General features: G+C 43.9%; 1 protein-coding gene across 3 annotated transcripts; it reads left to right on the forward strand.

Moving 5' to 3' along the window:
* The first annotated feature begins 492 nt into the window (after positions 1–492).
* Positions 493–17,040, forward strand: CMPK2 (cytidine/uridine monophosphate kinase 2). 3 transcript variants are annotated; one of them, XR_006289382.1, is made up of 6 exons: positions 587–1,361; positions 3,641–3,755; positions 4,884–5,085; positions 12,714–12,947; positions 14,601–14,794; positions 15,013–15,165. XR_006289382.1 is itself a non-coding variant. In XM_037894118.2 (5 exons), exons 1-5 carry the CDS (start codon positions 699–701, stop codon positions 15,134–15,136), a joined length of 1,338 nt encoding a protein of 445 aa, XP_037750046.1. In that variant the 5' UTR covers positions 493–698; the 3' UTR covers positions 15,137–17,040. The 3 variants fall into 3 exon arrangements, 2 of the variants coding, with proteins under 2 accessions (XP_037750046.1, XP_043398223.1); XM_037894118.2 differs by lacking the exon at positions 14,601–14,794 and having other exon boundaries at positions 493–1,361; positions 15,013–17,040; XM_043542288.1 differs by lacking the exon at positions 15,013–15,165 and having other exon boundaries at positions 14,601–15,003.
* Positions 17,041–18,256: the final 1,216 nt, after the last annotated feature.

Genomic DNA, 18,256 nt, shown 5'->3' on the forward strand with positions numbered 1-18,256 from the left:
ATCCTTAGAGGTTTTTAAAGCCTGTCTTGACAGAGCCCTGGCTGGGATGATTTAGTGGGTCTTGGTCCTGCTTTGAGCAGGGGGTTGGGCGAGATGAGGCTCCTGAGGTCTCTTCCAAGCCTAATCTTCTATGATTCTATGGTTAAGGGCGGGTGGCGGGGCACCTTGGCAACCAATGCAGTCAGACCTCTGAGCTGGGGACATAAACACTCCCGCTGCAAACACGGGACTCCCAATCCCTTGCAACCTGGACGAGTTTCGTTTCTTTCATCACAACTGCTTGTTTTCAAAGATGTTGTCATCGCCTAATGTGCAAACAGATCCGTATAGCCTCCCAGTCGTCCCCCCCCCCCCTTTTTTTTTCTTGTTTTGTGTGGTTTCCCAGCAGCAGCAAGCGAGCTGGGTTTCTCTGAAGTGGCTGCAGAAGAGCGAAGAGCCTGCTGCCGCCGCCGCTGGCTAGAAAAGCTGGCCCCACAGCCCAAACGATAGCCGTACCTTTGGTTTTCAGCTCCAGTACAAGCCCTGCTGATAGCTGGAGGGCTGGGCGGGTAACAAACTACCCGCTCGCTTTCGTTTCCCCCCCGCGCCGCCTTATCGGGTTTCCCTGCCCCCGCAGCTGCCATGGAGGGGGCGGAGACGCCTTGCCGCCCGCTCGGTTTCGTTTCTCCGCGTAGCTGTCGCGGGGCGCTCGGTGCGGGATGCTCTGCCGCAGCCGCCTGGCCAGCCTCACGCTGCTGCTGCCCCGCTCGCTCTCCGCCATGGCGGCGCCTCCCGCGGGCTGCTCCGCACAGGCGCGACCGTGCTTCGCTGTGGAGGGGCCCGGCTCGGACCTGGTCTGCTTCACCCTCAGCGGCAGCGAGGGCGCAGGCGGCAGCGGCCGCCCCGAGCCCCGCTGCTTTCTGCCCGCTCCGGCGCGGTGCTATTCCCTCTGCGTCCCCGCCGCCCCTAGCGTCCCGGCGGCCAGGCTGCACCGGCGTTTGCAGCAGAGGCTGAGGCAGGGGCCCTTCGGGAGGTGCCGGGTCCTGGGGCTCCTCTGCTACAGCGCCCCCGGGGCGCAGGCTGCGCTGGAGAAGGGCTTCCTCATCCAGGACCCGCAGGGAGGCGCGGAGACCGAGCGCGCCCTGGAGGAACTGCTGCGGGGCCAGGGCGAGCTGCCGCCGCCGCTGGGCGTGTACGAGGCGGGCGAGCGGGGCGAGCTGTGGCAGTGCCTGTGGGCCCTGCGAGGGGCGGGCGGCAGAGAGCTGCTCCGCAGGGCCCGAGTGGTGGCCGCCGAGGAGCCGCCGCTGCACCCCGCAGTGCCCGGCCTTCGCCAAGCCGCCGTGTTCCTCTCCCTGGAGGCCGCCCGCAGCGTGGTGGAGCAGGTGAGATCCCGGGCAGGGGCCCGTTCAGAGGGAAATGAAGGAAGCTGCACTGGGGAGCTCAGCCTGGCGGCAGGTCCCCAGGGGCTCTGCGCCTGGTCCTTTCCCATAGTGCAATCCTTTGATAGCAACTCTGTATTGACATTCGCCCAATCAATGGGGATTGGGGGGATCGGGTCCATGACCAATTTTCCCTTCTTAACCCCTGGCGCCCTGGGCCTGCTTAGCAATTCGCGTCTTCACCTAGGATGCTGCATCCTACTTTCCCACGGTCTTATTTTTTGTGTAGAGGCGCACGCTTACCCTGTGTAGCCAGACAGCCAGCCCCCCCCCTCCCCCCCCCTCAGACCAGCGTTGCTGGAAACACAGGGGAGCCAAAGCAACAGGGCACTCCAGCACAGCCTTTGAAGCTGTGAGAAGCACAGGTGTGCTGCTACAATGTGCCTCTGGGAACATATACAACGATTAGGCTCACAGCAGGCAGAGGCGCTGTGACAGACATGGCTCTTAGCCCCTACTAAAACAGCATGATGCACACACACCAACATCCTAGGTGGGAAAATATTTACCCTGATAAAAGGAATGTCCAGTAGTCGAAACTTATTGTTTCTCCCTTGCAAGTGTGAACTACTCTTGGGAGAGCTGGCATCACCCCGACAGACCAGCCCCAATTTGGCATAGAAAGGAGAAAGAGAATAAAGGAGTACAGAGGTATAAGTAGGGGACCTACAGCACCATGATTTTTGAGTGCTTTTCACTATCTATCTGCTGGTCAGATAAGTGACAGCCTCCCAAAGCTTCTGCAGCTAAGAGGGTCCCTAAGCCTTGTCCCTTATTCGTCTTTCCGCGGAATTGAGTGACCGATCCTGGCTTGGCACCACTGGAATCGAGAGATGCAAGGAGGGTAAGAAGCACCCACACCTGATCTCCTATCTTTAGTGTACACATATTTTGAAATAGAGCTCTATACTTCGTTTCTTTTTCTTTGGGATTGTGGCTTCAGTTTTGTAACTTGTTTGTGTGTGTAACATCTCTACATTTAAATAAGTAGGCACTAGCAATTTTGTAACCACATGATTAGAATCTAGTTTAATAAATTTTGGTAACCATTGTGCATAAGCCTGACTTGTTTCTCTGGTTTACTGTAAAGCAGCCAACACAATTAAAGAACCTCAGCCGTTTTGGCTATAAAGCCTGGCCATAAGGTGAGAGTACTAAGAGCCTAGCGTTGAGTTGTGCCGCCTCCACGGGGCAAACTCTTGGGGCGCCTGTCAGTCAATCCTGACTGCCCGCTGCGAAGGAGCTCTGAGCTCTAGCAGTTAAAGTCACAGGTGTGGAGAGGCTCTTAGTGCTGCCATTGGGGCACCTGTCAGTCAGTGCTGACTGCCCGCTGCGAAGGAGCTCCGAGCTCTAGCAGTTAAAGTCACGGGTGGTTAGGACCTTGGGGCATCCGTCAGCCTAGCCCGGGCTGCCCGCCGCGAAGGGACAGTGCATCCTAGCGGTTAAAGTCACAGATGGCATAAAACGGGCATAGCTGGCACCTCACCAAACATCTCTGGCCATCGGCTAACACCCTGAAACTGAACTCACACCCCAGGGTCGTTCTACTGACTTAAGTGGACGTTACTTCTGAATGACACCAGCTTACATGAAATGAGGCACCGGCCGGCAGGCTGTGGAATCATAATGCATAGCACTTTTCATCAATCGATCTCAAAGTGCTTTACAAATGAGGTGTGTGAGAGTATCCTCATTTTACAGAAGGGGAAACTGAGTCACAGAACAGTGAAGTGACTTGCCCAAGGTCGCCCAGCAGGCCAATGACAAAGCCAGGTCTCCTGCGTCCCAGCACAGTGCCCTATCCAATAAGCCATACTTCTTCTTGTAAGTACTTGAGTGTAATAAGAAGTTACGTGTACGTAAACAGGTTACTTTTAGTAAATGATTAATGAAGTCCTATTTAAAGTGCTAGCTCCATTGCTTTCAGATAATTTTTCAGAGTAACTTTAGCAGCCCTTACACCTGAGGAGTTTACTCCACCTTTCCTTACTATCTTCTTTTTTAGAAAACATATCCCTGTTTTTAAGAAGAGATGGAGCAGAATCACCATATCTGGACCAAAGATTGGGATTGTTCAAATCAAAGACTTTGATTCTTATGTCTGTCTTAAAATTGTATTGTCCTTCTCTATTAAACTTTACCCTTTCCAGTTAAATATGGTCTTTTGAAAAATACCTGTGTACCAGGTGCTCGTTGAGTAATCAATGTTACATTTATTACAGTGCACATCGTTAATCCCTGAAGCCACAGCTGTCCTTGATCTAGTGGATAAATGCCCCAAGCATTCAAAAAAGGGAGATTTTCCTGTCATAGTTATTGAAGGATTAGATGCAACAGGTAGGTGCATAATGTGAATATAGAATCACAACTGAATAATTGTTAAAATATTGTCTGATGTGACTTCTGTGCATGCTTAAGGCTCATGAGATGTTCAAAAATAAGACTTCAGAAGTGGTTGGCAGAGCCCAGAAGAGCAAGTCACAAAGATCAAAATTCTCCTCCCAGATTTGCATGGCAGATCTCAACTCCAAAGCAATTTTTCACTTCATGTGCAAATTTTCTACTAATGTCATTGGAAGAGCACTCAGGTAGGCAAAGTAGAATATTGGAAACAAGAGCTGTTGTGCACAGTTCAGCCCTTAGTCTCTTGGAGAAGGGGAGAATCAAGGTACTTTTGAGCAACCAGTAATTGCTTTTCACAGAACAGCATTGTAAATGCCTCTGAAGATCTGCGCATTCTGCATTTTCAGTTGTAGGGAACCACGCCTAAACAGGGAGCAAAATTCATCATGGTGTCACTCCACTGAAGTGAACAGAATGATACCAGGAATTAATTCGGCAACATCTGTGTACCCTGCCATGTCAATAAAGTTATTGAAACTGAAATGTAGAAAAGTTACCATATGAGCAGATGGCCTAAAGGGCAATAGAGTCAGGCTACTGGCAAAAGGGGGAAATGACTCTGACTAGGTATTACCTTTCCAAAGCATGGGTGTTTTAAATGGGGGGTTTATAATATAAATAAACAAACCACACCTTGGACAGGTTCCACACCAGCTCAGTCTCACTGGAGCACAACATACAACAACCCTCCTGGGATCACTTCTTGTGTCACTGCTGTATTCCCTTTGATCTCTTCAGCAGAGCTCCAAATCCTTAAAGAGACAGGGTGCAGGTAAAGATAACCCCGCAAGCAAATATAGCTCTGATAAACTCTTATAGGTACTACACAGAAACTGTGATAAGAACTCAAATAGTCAGATAGAAGCATACTGTGGCATAGTCAAAACCCTGTCCTATAACAACAGTCAAGATACGTAGTAAGATATTAGATAAATATATCAAAATGTGTTTTGCAGATTAAAGGAAAAGAACTTTTCTTTTGCATTTTTAAAAATTAAAGCTAATTGTTATGTTGTGCCATGCTATATGTCTAAAGATTTTTTATTTGTATGTTAACTGTAGGCAAAACAACTGTAACCCAGTCGGTCAAGGACTCACTGAATGCACTTCTCTTAAGGTCACCACCAGCTTGTATCAGCCAGTGGAGGAAGACTTTTGATGATGAACCAACACTCATCAGGAGGGCATTTTATGCTCTGGGCAACTACATTGTTGCTTCAGAAATAGCAAAAGCATCCACCGAGTCACCTGTGGTTGTAGACAGGTTTGTAAAAAATATTTTCCTGTTGTTTGAATGTGACCATCCATTCTTTCAATGTGACAAGCAAAGCTACCTGAGTTATCTTTCTTGTCGTTAGCATTACTTTGGTGGTAGCCTGGAAAATATTTATGTATTTCTACTTAATTCTGGTTGGTGGTTTAAGTGCATATGAAAAAAGGCAGCTTGATAGTATTGTCTTTAACCAGGCATATTATGATATTTGTAGGCCATCAGATGCAGGAGAAATGCAGAGAACAGAAATAGGACCTTTATGCTGTCTTTATTGACCTGACTAAAGCATTTGACATCAACAGAGACGTGGGCTATGGGCTATTACATAAGCTTGGTTGTCCAGAAAAATTCACCGACATTCTGAGGATAGTTCATGACGGCGTGCTCGAAAAAGTATGAGTAGATGGTATTCTGGCTGACCCATTTCCTATCACTAAAGATATTAAACAGTGCTATGTAAATGGTGTGCTCTTGTTTAATTTCTTGTGTGCAGCAATGCTCAGTGATGCTATAGGAGACCTGAATGCTGGTATTGGAATACATTTCCGATCCTCTGGAAAATAATTGAATCTGAGCAGGCTTGCGCTGTGAAGGTCTTTGAGGCAATTGTTCATGAGCTGCTGTGTGCCGATGACTGTGTTCTAGAGGCACATACTTCAGAAGAGATACAATTGATTAGGGACAGATTCGCAGAGTCTGCAGAAAGGTACAGGCTGACAATCTGAAAAAGATAGAGGTCATGTATCAACCTGTGCCGGGGGAACCCTACATGAAATGAACAGTCACCGTCAGCAACACACAATGAACGGAATGTTGTTACAGACTTTTACTATCTTGGTAATATATTGTCAAATGATGTTACTACAGACAAGGAGCTGACAAGTCGTATCAACAAAGCTGGTTAATCATTTGACAGATTTTCAGGCAGAGTCTAGCAGCAACATATTAAGCTTCAAACCAAGTTAAGTTTAAAAAGCAATTGTGCTGTCTAACTTGTATCAGTGTGAGACCTGGACCTGCTACATCATATTAAGCTTCTAGAAGAGTTCCATTTATGACCTCTGCATGACATATTCTGCATTAAATGGCATGATAAAGTTACCAGTAATGAAGTTCTGTAACGTAGTCACTCCACAGGGATTGAAGCCATGCTTATCTCATCACAGCTATGCTGGGATGGTCACCTATTGAGGATGGATGATACTAGAATGCCAAGGCAGTTGCAGTTTGGTGAACTGAAAGTCGGCAACTGCATACAAGGCAGCCAGAAGAAACACTTCAAGGACACGCTGTGAATGCACTTCTCACCAGCTTGTATAAGCCAGTGGAGGAAGCATAACTTGAAACAGTGCAGCACTGACACTGACAGCTGTGAGTCATCAGCAACAGATGGATCATGCTGGTGAGCAATAGTAAACAATGAGGTTCCCAGTTCAAGATTAACTGCCGTATGGATCTTGAGGCACAGAGGCTGAGTTCTAAACGGTGGTGGACTCAGCAGGCACAGATTGTGATCTCTTCCTCAGCATCGAGCTACCGACGCACTTCATGTGGCAAGGACTGCCGCTCGCACATCGGCCGTTTTAGCCACAGTAATACCGTCGTCAGCATCAACTTGGGTCATGAAGCACAACAACCAGATTATTATGGCAGCTGTATGTCTCAAAAGACAATGCTGTAACATCAAAGCAGTTCCGTTGCTGTGTGTGATGCTGCTATGTTGCGAATGGCTAAAAGTTCAGTTCTCAAGTAGCCAGGCATAGCGCAGGCAGGTACTGTGCAAGATTCCTTAATACACTACTGCGTAGTTGCAACAAACCTAAAGAGAGCGCAGACTGCCAATTGCAGCTGGCTGTAAGGCTGTTTTAGATGAATGTAAATTGAAGATACAAAGGTTGCGGATCTCTTGAAACATCTAGATAGATTTATGTGCGGGTCTTGGGAGGAGCCAGTGGTTATGGTACATGTAGGTACCAATGACATAGGAAAAGGTAGAGGAGAGGTTGTGGAGGCCAAATTTAGGCTTCCAGGTAAGAGATGACATTCCAGGACCATCATGGTAGCATTCTCTGAAATGCTTCCAGTTCCACACACATGGTCAGTTAGACTGACAGAACTGCAGGGTCACAATTCATGGACTATTTGATGGTGTTTGGAGGAGGGATTTAGATTTATTAGTACCTGGTGATCCCTTGGGGGAAAGGAGGACCATATACTGGAAGGATGGGCTCCACCTGAACTAAAACAGAACCACATTGCTGGGATGTAAAATTAAAAAGGTTGCAGGTGAGTTTTTAAACTAAGGCCTGGGATAAAACTGACTGGTGCAGAGGACCACACATACCTTAGGGGAGAATTTATTACAGGGGATACTTCATATCCTAGTAAAAAGGAGAGGATAGAGGAGGATAAGTACAGGTAGGAATGGAAGAGAAACAGTGAAACAAAAAAAGAGTCCCATTCAATTACATTACATGAAGTCAGAGAACTAAATATTGAACATTTTTATAAGTACTTATTAAATGAGGATATTAATAGGCATCACAGAAACAATCGTAATCAATGGGCCACAGTAATAACAGGATACAATATATATAGGAATGACAGAGTAGGTTGTGCTGGTGCGGGAGAGGCACTATATGTGAAAGAAAGCATAGAGTCAAATATAGTAAGATTCAAACAGTACCATTGAATCTCTATGAATAGAAATTCTGTGCTTCAATAATAAGAGTAAAGCAGTAGGAATATAATACCGATCACCTGACCAGGATGGTCATGGTGATAGAGAAATGCTCAGGGAGATGAGAGGCTACAAAACTAGAAAACCAAATACTAATGGGGGATTTTGACTATCCCCATATTGACTGGGAATATGTCACCTCAGAAGAGGATGCAGAGATTAAATTTCTAGACACTATTGATGACTGCTGCTTGGTACAGCTAGTCCTGGAATCCACAAGGGGAGAGGGAATTCGTAATTTAGTCCTTAGTGGTGCACAAAATCTGGTCCAAGAGGTGAATGTAGCTGAATCACTTGGTGATAGTGACCATAATGTCATTGAATTTAACATCCTTGTAGAGGGAAAATGCCAAAGAAACCCACCACAGTAACATTTCACTTTCAAAAAGGGGAACTAAACAAAAATGAGGAAGTTAGTTAAATGGAAATTAAAAGGAACAGTCATGAGTGAAAAGCCTGCAAGCTGCCTGGAAACTTCTTAAGAATACTATGATATAGTTTAAGTCTCTATGTATACTCCCCCCACAAAAAAAAAACAACGAAAAAAACCAAAACCAACAACGACAGTGAGAGGACCAAAAACAACACCATGGCTATATAACAAAGTAAAAAAGGCAGGTAGAGACAAAAAAACATCCTTGAAAATTTGAAATCAAATCCTACTGGGAAAGTAGAAGGAACAAATTCTGGCAAGTCAAGTGTAAAAGTATAATTAGGCATATGAAAAAAGAATTTGAAAAGCAACTAGCAAAAGACACACAAACTAGCAGCAATGTTTTTCTTTAAGTACATCAGAAGTCAGAAGCCTGCCAAACCATCCGAGGGACGACTGGACAATCAAGGTGCTAAAGGAGAACTCAAGGAAGACAAGGCCACAGCAGAGAAGCTAAATTAATTCTTTGCATTGGTTTTCATTGCAGAGGATGTGGGGAGATTCCCACACCTGAGCCATTCTTTTTAGGTGACATATCTGAGGAACTGTCCCAGATGGAGTTCTCAGTAGCAGAGGTTTTGGAACAAAGTGCTAAATTAAACAGTAATAAGTCACTGGGACCAGATGGTATTCACTCAAGAGTTCTGAAGGAACTCAAATATGCAATTGTAGAACTACCAAATGTGATATGTACCCTATAACTTAAATCTGTCTCTATAACCAGATAGATGACTTGAGGATAGCTGATTTAACATGGATTTTTAAAAAAGGCTCCAGAGGTAATCCTGGCAATTACAGGTCAGTAAGCCTAACTTCAGTGCCAGGCAAATTGGTTTAAACTACAGTAAAGCACAGAACTATCAGACACACAGATGAACACAATATGATGGGGAAGAGTCAACACATCTTTTATAAAGGGAATTCATGCCACATCAATCTACTAGAATTCTTTGAGGGTTTCAGCAAACATACGGACAAGGGAGATACAGCTGATACAGTGTGTGTGGACTTTCAAAAAGCCTTTGACAAGGTTCATCGCCAAAGGCTCTTAAGCAAAGAAAGGAGTTAGGGATAAGGGAAGATCTCTCATGGATCAGTAATTAGTTAAAAGATAGAAAACAAAGATTAAGAATAAACAGTCAGTTTTCACAGTGGAGAGAGGTAAATAGTGGGGGTCCCCCGAGGGTCGGTAGTAGGATCCATGCTGTTCAGCATATTCATAAATGATCTGGAAAAAGGGGTAAACAGGTAAAATCTGCAAATGTTACAAAATTACTCAAGAGAGTTAAATCCAAAGCTGACTGCGAAGAGTTACAAACGGATCTCACGAAACAGGGCAAGAAAATGGCAAATGAAATTCAATGTTGATAAATGCAAAGTAATGCACACTTGAAAATATAATCCCAATGATACATACAAAATGATGTGGGTATAAATTAGCTGTTACCCCTCAATAAAGAGATTTCGAAGTCATTATGGGTAGTTCTCTGAAAACATCTGCTCAGTGTGCAGCGGCAGTCAAAAAAGCAAACTTTAGGAACCATTAGGAAAGGGATAGATAATAAGGCAGAAAATATGATAATGCCACTATATAAATCCATGGTACACCCACACCTTGAATACATCTTGCAGTTCTAGTTGCCCCATCTCAAAAATATATTAAAATTAGAAAAAGTACAGAGTAGGGCAACAAAAGTGATTAGGGGTATGGAACAGCTTCCACCTGACAAGAGAGTAAAAAGACTGGGAGTGCTCAGCTTGGGAAAGAGATGAGTGAGGGGGGATATGAGAGAAGTCTATCAAATCATGAATGATGTGAAGAAAGTGAATGGGGTCGTGTTATTCACCTCCTCACATAACACAAGAATCAGGAGTTACTCAATGAAAAGAATAGGCAGCAGGTTTAAAACAAACAAGGAAGCACTTCTTCACACAATGCACAGTCAACATGTGGAACTCATTGGCAGGGATTGTTGCGAAGGCAAAAAGCATAACTGGGTTCAAACAAGAATTAGAGAAGTTCATGGAGGATAGGTCCATCCATGGGTATTAGACAAGATGGTCAGGGATGCAATCTCATGCTCTGGGTGTCCCTAGACCTCTGACTGCTAGAAGCTGGATGACAGGAGATGGATCACTTGAAAACTTCTTGAAAGTTTGAAAGTTCTGTTCAGTCCCTCTGAAGCATCTGGCAACAGCCACCGTCGGAAGACAGGATACTGGACGAGATGGACCATTGGTCTGATGCAGTATGGCCATTCTTATGTTCTTATGAAGTGACTGAATTTAAAACACATTTAGCCCTACAGAGATGAAAAGATAGCAATGCAGGTGGAGAGGAGTCCTCTAATCTGTCCGATTTACTAGTTCATTAGCATAGTCAAGAAATCTTATTTCCTCAATTCTGTTAAAAATATGAGTACTCTTTTTGTTGGGATGGTGCCAAATTAGTGTGGCCATACTGAATGAATGGTGAGAACATGGCTTGACATGACTGAACTGCGAAAGAGGGTTCTGGGAGCAGAATCCTTCTCATACCATCAGGCAGATGCCAGAGGTGAAACTGACTGGCTCCATGCTGCGTGTATGATCAATACTGACTTTGAGTCAGCAAATATGTCCACTTGAAAGCAAACAACACATGTAGAACATCTGGAATGGAGCATTGGCTGACCAGGGCATGTCGTCCCTGTTGAAGGACATCACGCAGGGGGCTGAAGTGAATGATTGATGAGGGAGTGACTGTGGAGTAATTTTCAGTTGGCACCACTCTGCAGTCTCCTCCTAAAGTATTAATTAGGTAAAATTTAGTAATCACACACCCCCTGGGCATGTTTTTAAAACATGTGACTCCTTTGAGGAAAGAGAGTAAAAAAAAACAAGCAAATTAAATTACTATTGGAATTCCTTAATTAATGCTTAAAGAAGCAACGCTGCTAGACAGAGTAGCCAAAACTCTGCTCCGTGGGTTCGAGTAGGACTGTGAACCAGAGGGGTCTCAAGGCAACTGAGGCCTTGTCTTGAGGGAAACCGAGACAGATCAGCTAAGAAGAACAGACCCGGAGAGAAGAAGCCATCGATAAAATTGGTAATCACCTCTGTTTGCCAAGCAGGAACTGCGCTGGATTTGTGCTGGAAATGGCCCACCTTGATTATCATACACATTGTAAAGAGAGTGGTCACTTTGGATGGGCTATTACCAGCAGGAGAGTGAGTTTGTGTTGGGGGGGGGGGTGGAGGGTGAGAAAACCTGGATTTGTGCTGGAAATGGCCCAACTTGATGATCACTTTAGATAAGCTATTACCAGCAGGAGAGTGGGGTGGGAGGAGGTATTGTTTCATGGTCTCTGTGTATATAATGTCTTCTGCAGTTTCCACAGTATGCATCCGATGAAGTGAGCTGTAGCTCACGAAAGCTCATGCTCAAATAAATTGGTTAGTCTCTAAGGTGCCACAAGTACTCCTTTTCTTTTTGCGAATACAGACTAACACGGCTGTTACTCTGTTCCCTAGATCTGCTCGCAATGCTCTTACTAATGCAGCCAAATATGCCATTAACCTTCTTGGCAACAAGGGCACACTGCTGACTCATATCCAGCTTCTCATCCACTGTAATCCCCAGGTCCTTTTCTGCGGAACTGCTGTTTAGCCAGTCAGTCCCCAGCCTGTAGCGGTGCATGGGATTCTTCCATCCTAAGTGCAGGACTCTGCACTTGTCCTTGTTGAACCTCATCAGATTTCTTTTGGCCCAATCCTCCAATTTGTCTAGGTCGCTCTGGATCCTATCCCTACCCTCCAGCGAATCTACCTCTTCCCCCAGCTTAGCGTTATCTGCGAACTTGCTGAGGGTGCAATCCATCCCATCATCCAGATCATTGATAAAGATGTTGAACAAAACCGGCCCCAGGACTGACCCCTGGGGTACTCCGCTTGATACCGGCTGCCAACTAGACATTGAGCCGTTGATCACTACCCGCTGAGCCCAACGATCTAGCCAGCTTTCTATCCACCCTTCTATCCAACACTTATATAAGTGTTTCCCTGATGGAGAGAAACACTTATATAAAATAAATTAATAACCTTTAATAATGCTCCCTTTCTGTTCACATGCTTTTACATGTGGTTAAGGACTGGACTGCACATTCCTTACCAAATTTGTTGCATCACCTAAGCATTAAGCAGGATGATACATAGCCTCTTTCTAATGTTTTACTTAACAGTAACAAATAATAATTAGACATTTTGTTTTATTACTTTGATGAATTATTTATGGGTACAAAATCTTAATGGTCCCCCACGCATTGTGACTGTGTATTAGGCTAGCATTATTAAAGGGTACTGATTTCTTTTACGTAAGTGGTTCCTTCTATTAGGAGGTTTTATCATGTTAATGTATTTATTCAAATGGTCATGTATGCATCCCATTCCTGTATCTTTTCCTGACAGATATTGGCACAGCACAGCTGCCTATGCAATTGCCACTGAAATAAGTGGAAAAGTGCAAAATCTTCCTCCAACTCAACATGAGGTGTACCAGTGGCCTGAGGACCTGCTCAAGCCTGATCTTGTCTTGCTGTTGACAGTTAGTCCTGAGGAGCGGATCCGGAGACTGCAGGGACGAGGTCTGGAGAAAACAGAGGAGGAAACCGAGCTAGAAGCTAACAGTTTGTTTCGCCAAAAGTATGTCTTAATAATGAATAAGACCAGAGATGGAATCCTCACCCAATTAAAATCAATAGCAAAACTCCCATTTACTCCAATGGGGCCAGGATTTCCATATGCCTAGACTGTCCTGTTGCTCAAGTAATACTGACCGACAAGGGTATATCCGTCCAGTTTGAATGACTGGATGTGCTGATGGGCCTGAGGTGAATAACTTCCTTATTCCCCCAAGTTCAAAGAAATTCATAGTGAAGGTAGAGTTGTGGCCCATCTCTAGTAATTACTCCCATTTTTGATGGCTACAAGAAGCCAGAACCTTGGTTTTAGATCTCACGTGAAAGACTGCATTTTCAACATCACCATGCTCTGTTGTATTAGAATAAGTGTGAATGTGCAGAAGTATTTCATAAGGTTGAAAACTCATTATTCATTACAGAATTTAGCTTAAGCTCTTTTTTTGGAAAATTCTATGAGTGTGCAATGTTGACCATTTTCATAAAAAAGTTATAGAACTTCTCAGAATTTAATTTTCTGATTTTGGGGGCTAAGCTAGATTTTATAAACCTAAAATTGACCTTGACAAGGATGTATTAAGAGACTGCACAAGTCTCACTGTTTTTGCCAAATTGTAAAAATGATGTTTTATGCTCCATTAATTACATATGATCATGAACTTAAAAAAAACTCTGGAAGGAGAATCCAAACACTACAGGGAAAAGTATAGCAGTGGCAGAAGCATTTTTTCATCCTAGCATGAGAGAGCTAATTAGACTTCCTTTCTGGTTAACTATCTTGCATACCTTAATTATCTGTGCCAAAGACTAGCCTATAGGTTTGGGCTAATTTTTTCTCCTGGGAGAAGAAATAAGTTACTCACAAAACAGAGTTCTGTAGGCATTATTCCAGAGGTTTTCACGATAGTGGAGTGGAAAGGGGGCATCACCTTAAATATTACTTAGATATTAGATATCCAGAAATCTGTTCAAATCTCTGGGTATCTACATGGAGCTGTGTCACTCCCCAGGACCCTCTTTACGCTGGCAGCACAGCTTCCTTTTCAGCTGGTCTGCCAGGAGCTTTTTGGAGCACTCATCTTCCCTGGAGGTTTGGTGGCATAGAAGTTGCAGAGCTGGGAAATGAGGAGGAGCTTAATACTGCAGTACTCCACAGTAGCTTCCATGGGAACATCCTCAAGAGCTTCCACATGTCTGGAGGTGTATAATGCCAGGTAGAATAACCATCATCCCAATTTTGACCTAAACCACACCCAGCCACATTCCTCTGCACATGCAGAGCCCCAGCCCCACACAATTCATGCAGTAGGATCTGGGAAAGAGTGGGGAAGGGGGGAGGGTGGTATGATGCCGTTTGGCTTTCCCTCTATTATGCCCTTGGCTGTACAAAATCTTGCTTTAGATATGGCCCTTAGTTATTGCTGTTCATTAGATACAGTCCACCTGGATTTGGGAGTGACTTCAGAATCTTGCTCTGTTGGTCATTCAAGTAGATGCCTGAGTGGGTTTGAAATGATCCGTTTTGTAGGAGTAGAGAAAACAACCTTCATTGCTCATACATGCCTCAGAGGCTAGTTGTGGAAGAGCCATGTTTTATAAGAATTGCTTGCTTGCCATCCAAGCAGCAAGGTTTTCCTAGTACTGTTTGCATATGCAGCAGGGAGAAAGATAAATGGAGGGTGAGAGAAAGTTGTCTCATGGGAACAAGCAGCTCCTAGCTGAAATCAGATCAGAATAAAAGGAACCTGTGCTGGGGTTATGGGATCCCTCCGTTGCAAAATAAACAGACCTGGGGAGAGGAGCATCCCCTGCAATGAGCACCCTCTTTTGTCTCAGGAACTTGGTTTGGCGGTGAGTGTGCATATTGTCAATCCCATCTTCATAAATAACTGTTCATGTTTTGTTGTTGTGCCTTGTGGCACACTGCAGTATATTTAATTTTTGGCTTCATTCTAGAATTTTTCTGCAGCCAGGGCATTTTCAGTCAGATATACCTTTTCATTTCATGGCCGTTTGTAGTTATAGAATGTATCACTTGTTGTATTTTTATATATTGTTTTTTAAAATAGAGTTGAAGAGTCATACAAAAGGATGGAGAACCCTGGATGCCAAGAAGTTGATGCCAGCCCCTCCAGAGAAGAGGTTCTGAGGACTGTTTTGCACCTAATTAAAAAACACTGTGGTTCATTATAGCTGCTTTTGTGTGGCAGCATTTACAGTGAGTTGCTTGTTTCCTCTGTTTTTCCTCCCTGGAAATGCACTACACTCAGCTCTTTTCCATCCAAATAAGCTGCTCTAGAATTCTCAGGCAGAAGAGTCTCCCCTTTCCTCTACCCAATCTAAACAGTGTTTTTATACTAACTCTTTCATTGCTGCCTAATGTACTTTGTATATAGGGCAAAATACAACTCACATGCTGTCCACCATCCCTGGTGCAGCCACCAACAAATCATTAGGGACGTACCAGGTATATGAGACGGTGATAGGAATGTGCTGGCATTTCTAACAGTGTTATTTTATTCTATCACTGCATAGAAAACCTGATCCTGCATTCCTTGCATACCCAAACTCCAACTGACTTCAGTGTGAGTTTTGGGTGTGCAAGGAACGCAGAATCAGGAGGAGAATCTGAAACATAGTCCAGCAGTAAAGCTATTAAGTGATCCAACATTCAGAAAGCTGGAAACCACAGTCCCAGTGTTGTTACTAACATTGGCATTTGGATATTAGCGTGACGGGCATCTTGCAGAAGTGTGAAATAAATGAGGGCCTGATTTTCCCAAGTGCTGGGTACCAATAACTCCTCTTGAAGTCAGTGGAAGCTATGAGTGCTCATGCGTCAGTAATAGGCTCTGAAAAATCAGGCCCTGAGTAAATAAATACAAACACATCAATACAAAAAAAGGAAAGATCTGAACTGCAGGTCAAACCTTCAAATTTGAAAGAGAGGCAGGTGGAAGGAGAGCAGAATCTGCATACTGGCACATTAGAAATGGGGACCTGAGAGGAAATCAACATATAAAACATTTTGTAAATAATAAACAGAATATTTTTCTACATAGATTTTTCCCCCAACCTATTTTTTAACGCATTAATGTTCTCTCTCAATGTTATTTGCTGGCCTTCTGATGGAATTAATGTAAAGCAGAAAGACAAGGAGAATCTACTTGCAACGTTCATTTTAGTCAGTTTTTTCAGCACTTTATCTGTACTGAGGTTTCTATTCATATGTTTTATGCAGAGGCAGCTGGACACGATCTCTACCCTGCAAAGACTTATGTATAGGCTCAACTTTATACACATGGGTACCCAGATTGGGGCTACTCACCAGGCATAAAGCTGAACATGTGTGTAAGTCTTTGCAGGGTCAGGGCTTAACTGAAATTCAAGATGGAAACCTACATTACATGGCATTTTATTTCTAATCTTGTTTATATTTAATTTCCTTTATTAAATAAGCATAATTGCTCTATAAATATCTCTTGTAAATAAATGTTCTAAAAACGTGTACATGAGCATGACTGAACATGGCATTACCTCCATCACAGTAAAGTGTGTGTATGCAAGGGAGAAAAGTGTAATAGGAAGAAAACCATCCAAACACATTTTTATTTAGTTAATTTACATTTTATTTGGTTTACTTATTATTAATTACTTGTATCGCACTAGTGCCTGGTGGCCCTCTACACACGCCTAGAATAGGAACTCACAATTATGATTATACTGTACATTTGTCTTAGGAGATATCTGAAGTGTTCAGATAATCAGTTTTGGATAAAGGAATTTCAGATGTGGAGAGCATAACCAAATGTGGATAATCACAGGTTGGATAACTGGGGTTTACTTGTCCTGTAGCTTTCAGAATCTTACCTCTTCCAACCCTAGTGAATGCTCTGCCCATGGAATGCAAGTACTCCTTGGTCAGGCAGAGCTCCAGTAAAGCCAGGCTGTCTCTCTTTCTGCCTTTCCTGAATGTATTGATAAGGAGGGTAATGGAGCTAATGAGATCTGAGTTACACACACAAGCTTATTTGCCCTTATGGACTATTCACATTCCTTGGAGCTAATATACTTATGATATATAGCAGGCGGTACAATGAAACAAGACTGTTCAAGCTAATGTGTTCCTTTCTTTTCTCTTCACTTTGATAGAATTAAAGTTCTGTATGCACCATTGCACATGGCCCATCCAGAATGCTAAAGATAATGATACAGATACTTGATAATTGTTGATGACTATTGATGATTTCTGTAATTTCTTCTTACAAAGATCCCAAAGCACTTTACAAATATTAATTATATTTTACAAACCTCCCTATAAGGTGGGCGAGAGAAGTATAAGGATGTCTCTTTAGCAGCCACTGAAATGCAGCTACTTCAGGTATGGAAGCAGTAGGACTACACAACAATTTAGAACAGGAAGTGAAGAATATAATATCCAGGTGTGGCTGCGGGATAGGTAGGTTGTACATGTTTACCTTGGAATTTGACCAGGTCGCAGGGCTCAGCCACCCCATCTTACAGGGGAAGTTAATGACCTGAGGGGGCCTCAGAGCCCAAGCTCTGACATCTACACAGCAATTGTAGTCCTGCAGCCCAAGTCAGTTGACAGGGATCAGCTGCAGGTGTTTTACTGCACTATAGACATACCGCAAGAGGCCAGGATTTGATTTAAGCACTTATGTAACCCTAGGCTCAGGCAATAATCCCATACAGATACAGCAAGAGCGCCAGTTATGGCTTGATCTTGCCAGGTGCTGAGCCAGTAAAGTGCTTAAGTACATGCTTAACTTTAAGCATGTGAATAGTCCCATTAAGTCAATGAATCCAGCTCCGACTGACCAATTATCAGTGTGTCTTGCAGTAGGAGCTATTCAACTACTGATCCTTACTGAACCCTGCTGTGCCAGTTATTTACGAGAAGGAATGCCACCACAGCGCTGCAGCAAGCAAAAGAGGGGTTACAAGTTTATTTTATTGTGTCCAAGCTTTTCCCACTCTCAAGAAAAACAGCTTCTGGACAGGCCAAACAGAATGGAAGGGTTTCCTTTGAGCCTAGGTGGCCCCATGGCAGGTTTTCTGAGCCTGGGAAGGATTCTCCCTTAGCCCAGTGTACCATGAGGTATTTTTGCCTTCTGCTGCTACGAGACAAATCAGAAAATATGTTTCTTTGGTCTCATCACTGCCACATTGGCAGGTGAACAGCCATCCATCCTGAGAAGACACTGTCCTTAGTCAAAGAGACTAACAAAAACCTTCGGTGGAGTTTAGCTCTTCAAGACTTTGATTTTGAAATACTATACATTTCAGGAG

This window comes from Chelonia mydas, chromosome 3 (genome assembly GCF_015237465.2).
Source record: "Chelonia mydas isolate rCheMyd1 chromosome 3, rCheMyd1.pri.v2, whole genome shotgun sequence".
Taxonomy (NCBI): domain Eukaryota; kingdom Metazoa; phylum Chordata; order Testudines; family Cheloniidae; genus Chelonia; species Chelonia mydas.

Coding starts and splice junctions, on each gene's coding strand:
- CMPK2 (XM_037894118.2), top strand. CDS start 699: ATGCTCTGCCGCAGCCGCCTGGCCAGCCTCACGCTGCTGCTGCCCCGC. Junction 1,362..3,640: donor CCCGCAGCGTGGTGGAGCAG/GTGAGATCCCGG, acceptor CATTTATTACAG/TGCACATCGTTAATCCCTGA. Junction 12,948..15,012: donor AACAGTTTGTTTCGCCAAAA/GTATGTCTTAAT, acceptor TTTTTAAAATAG/AGTTGAAGAGTCATACAAAA.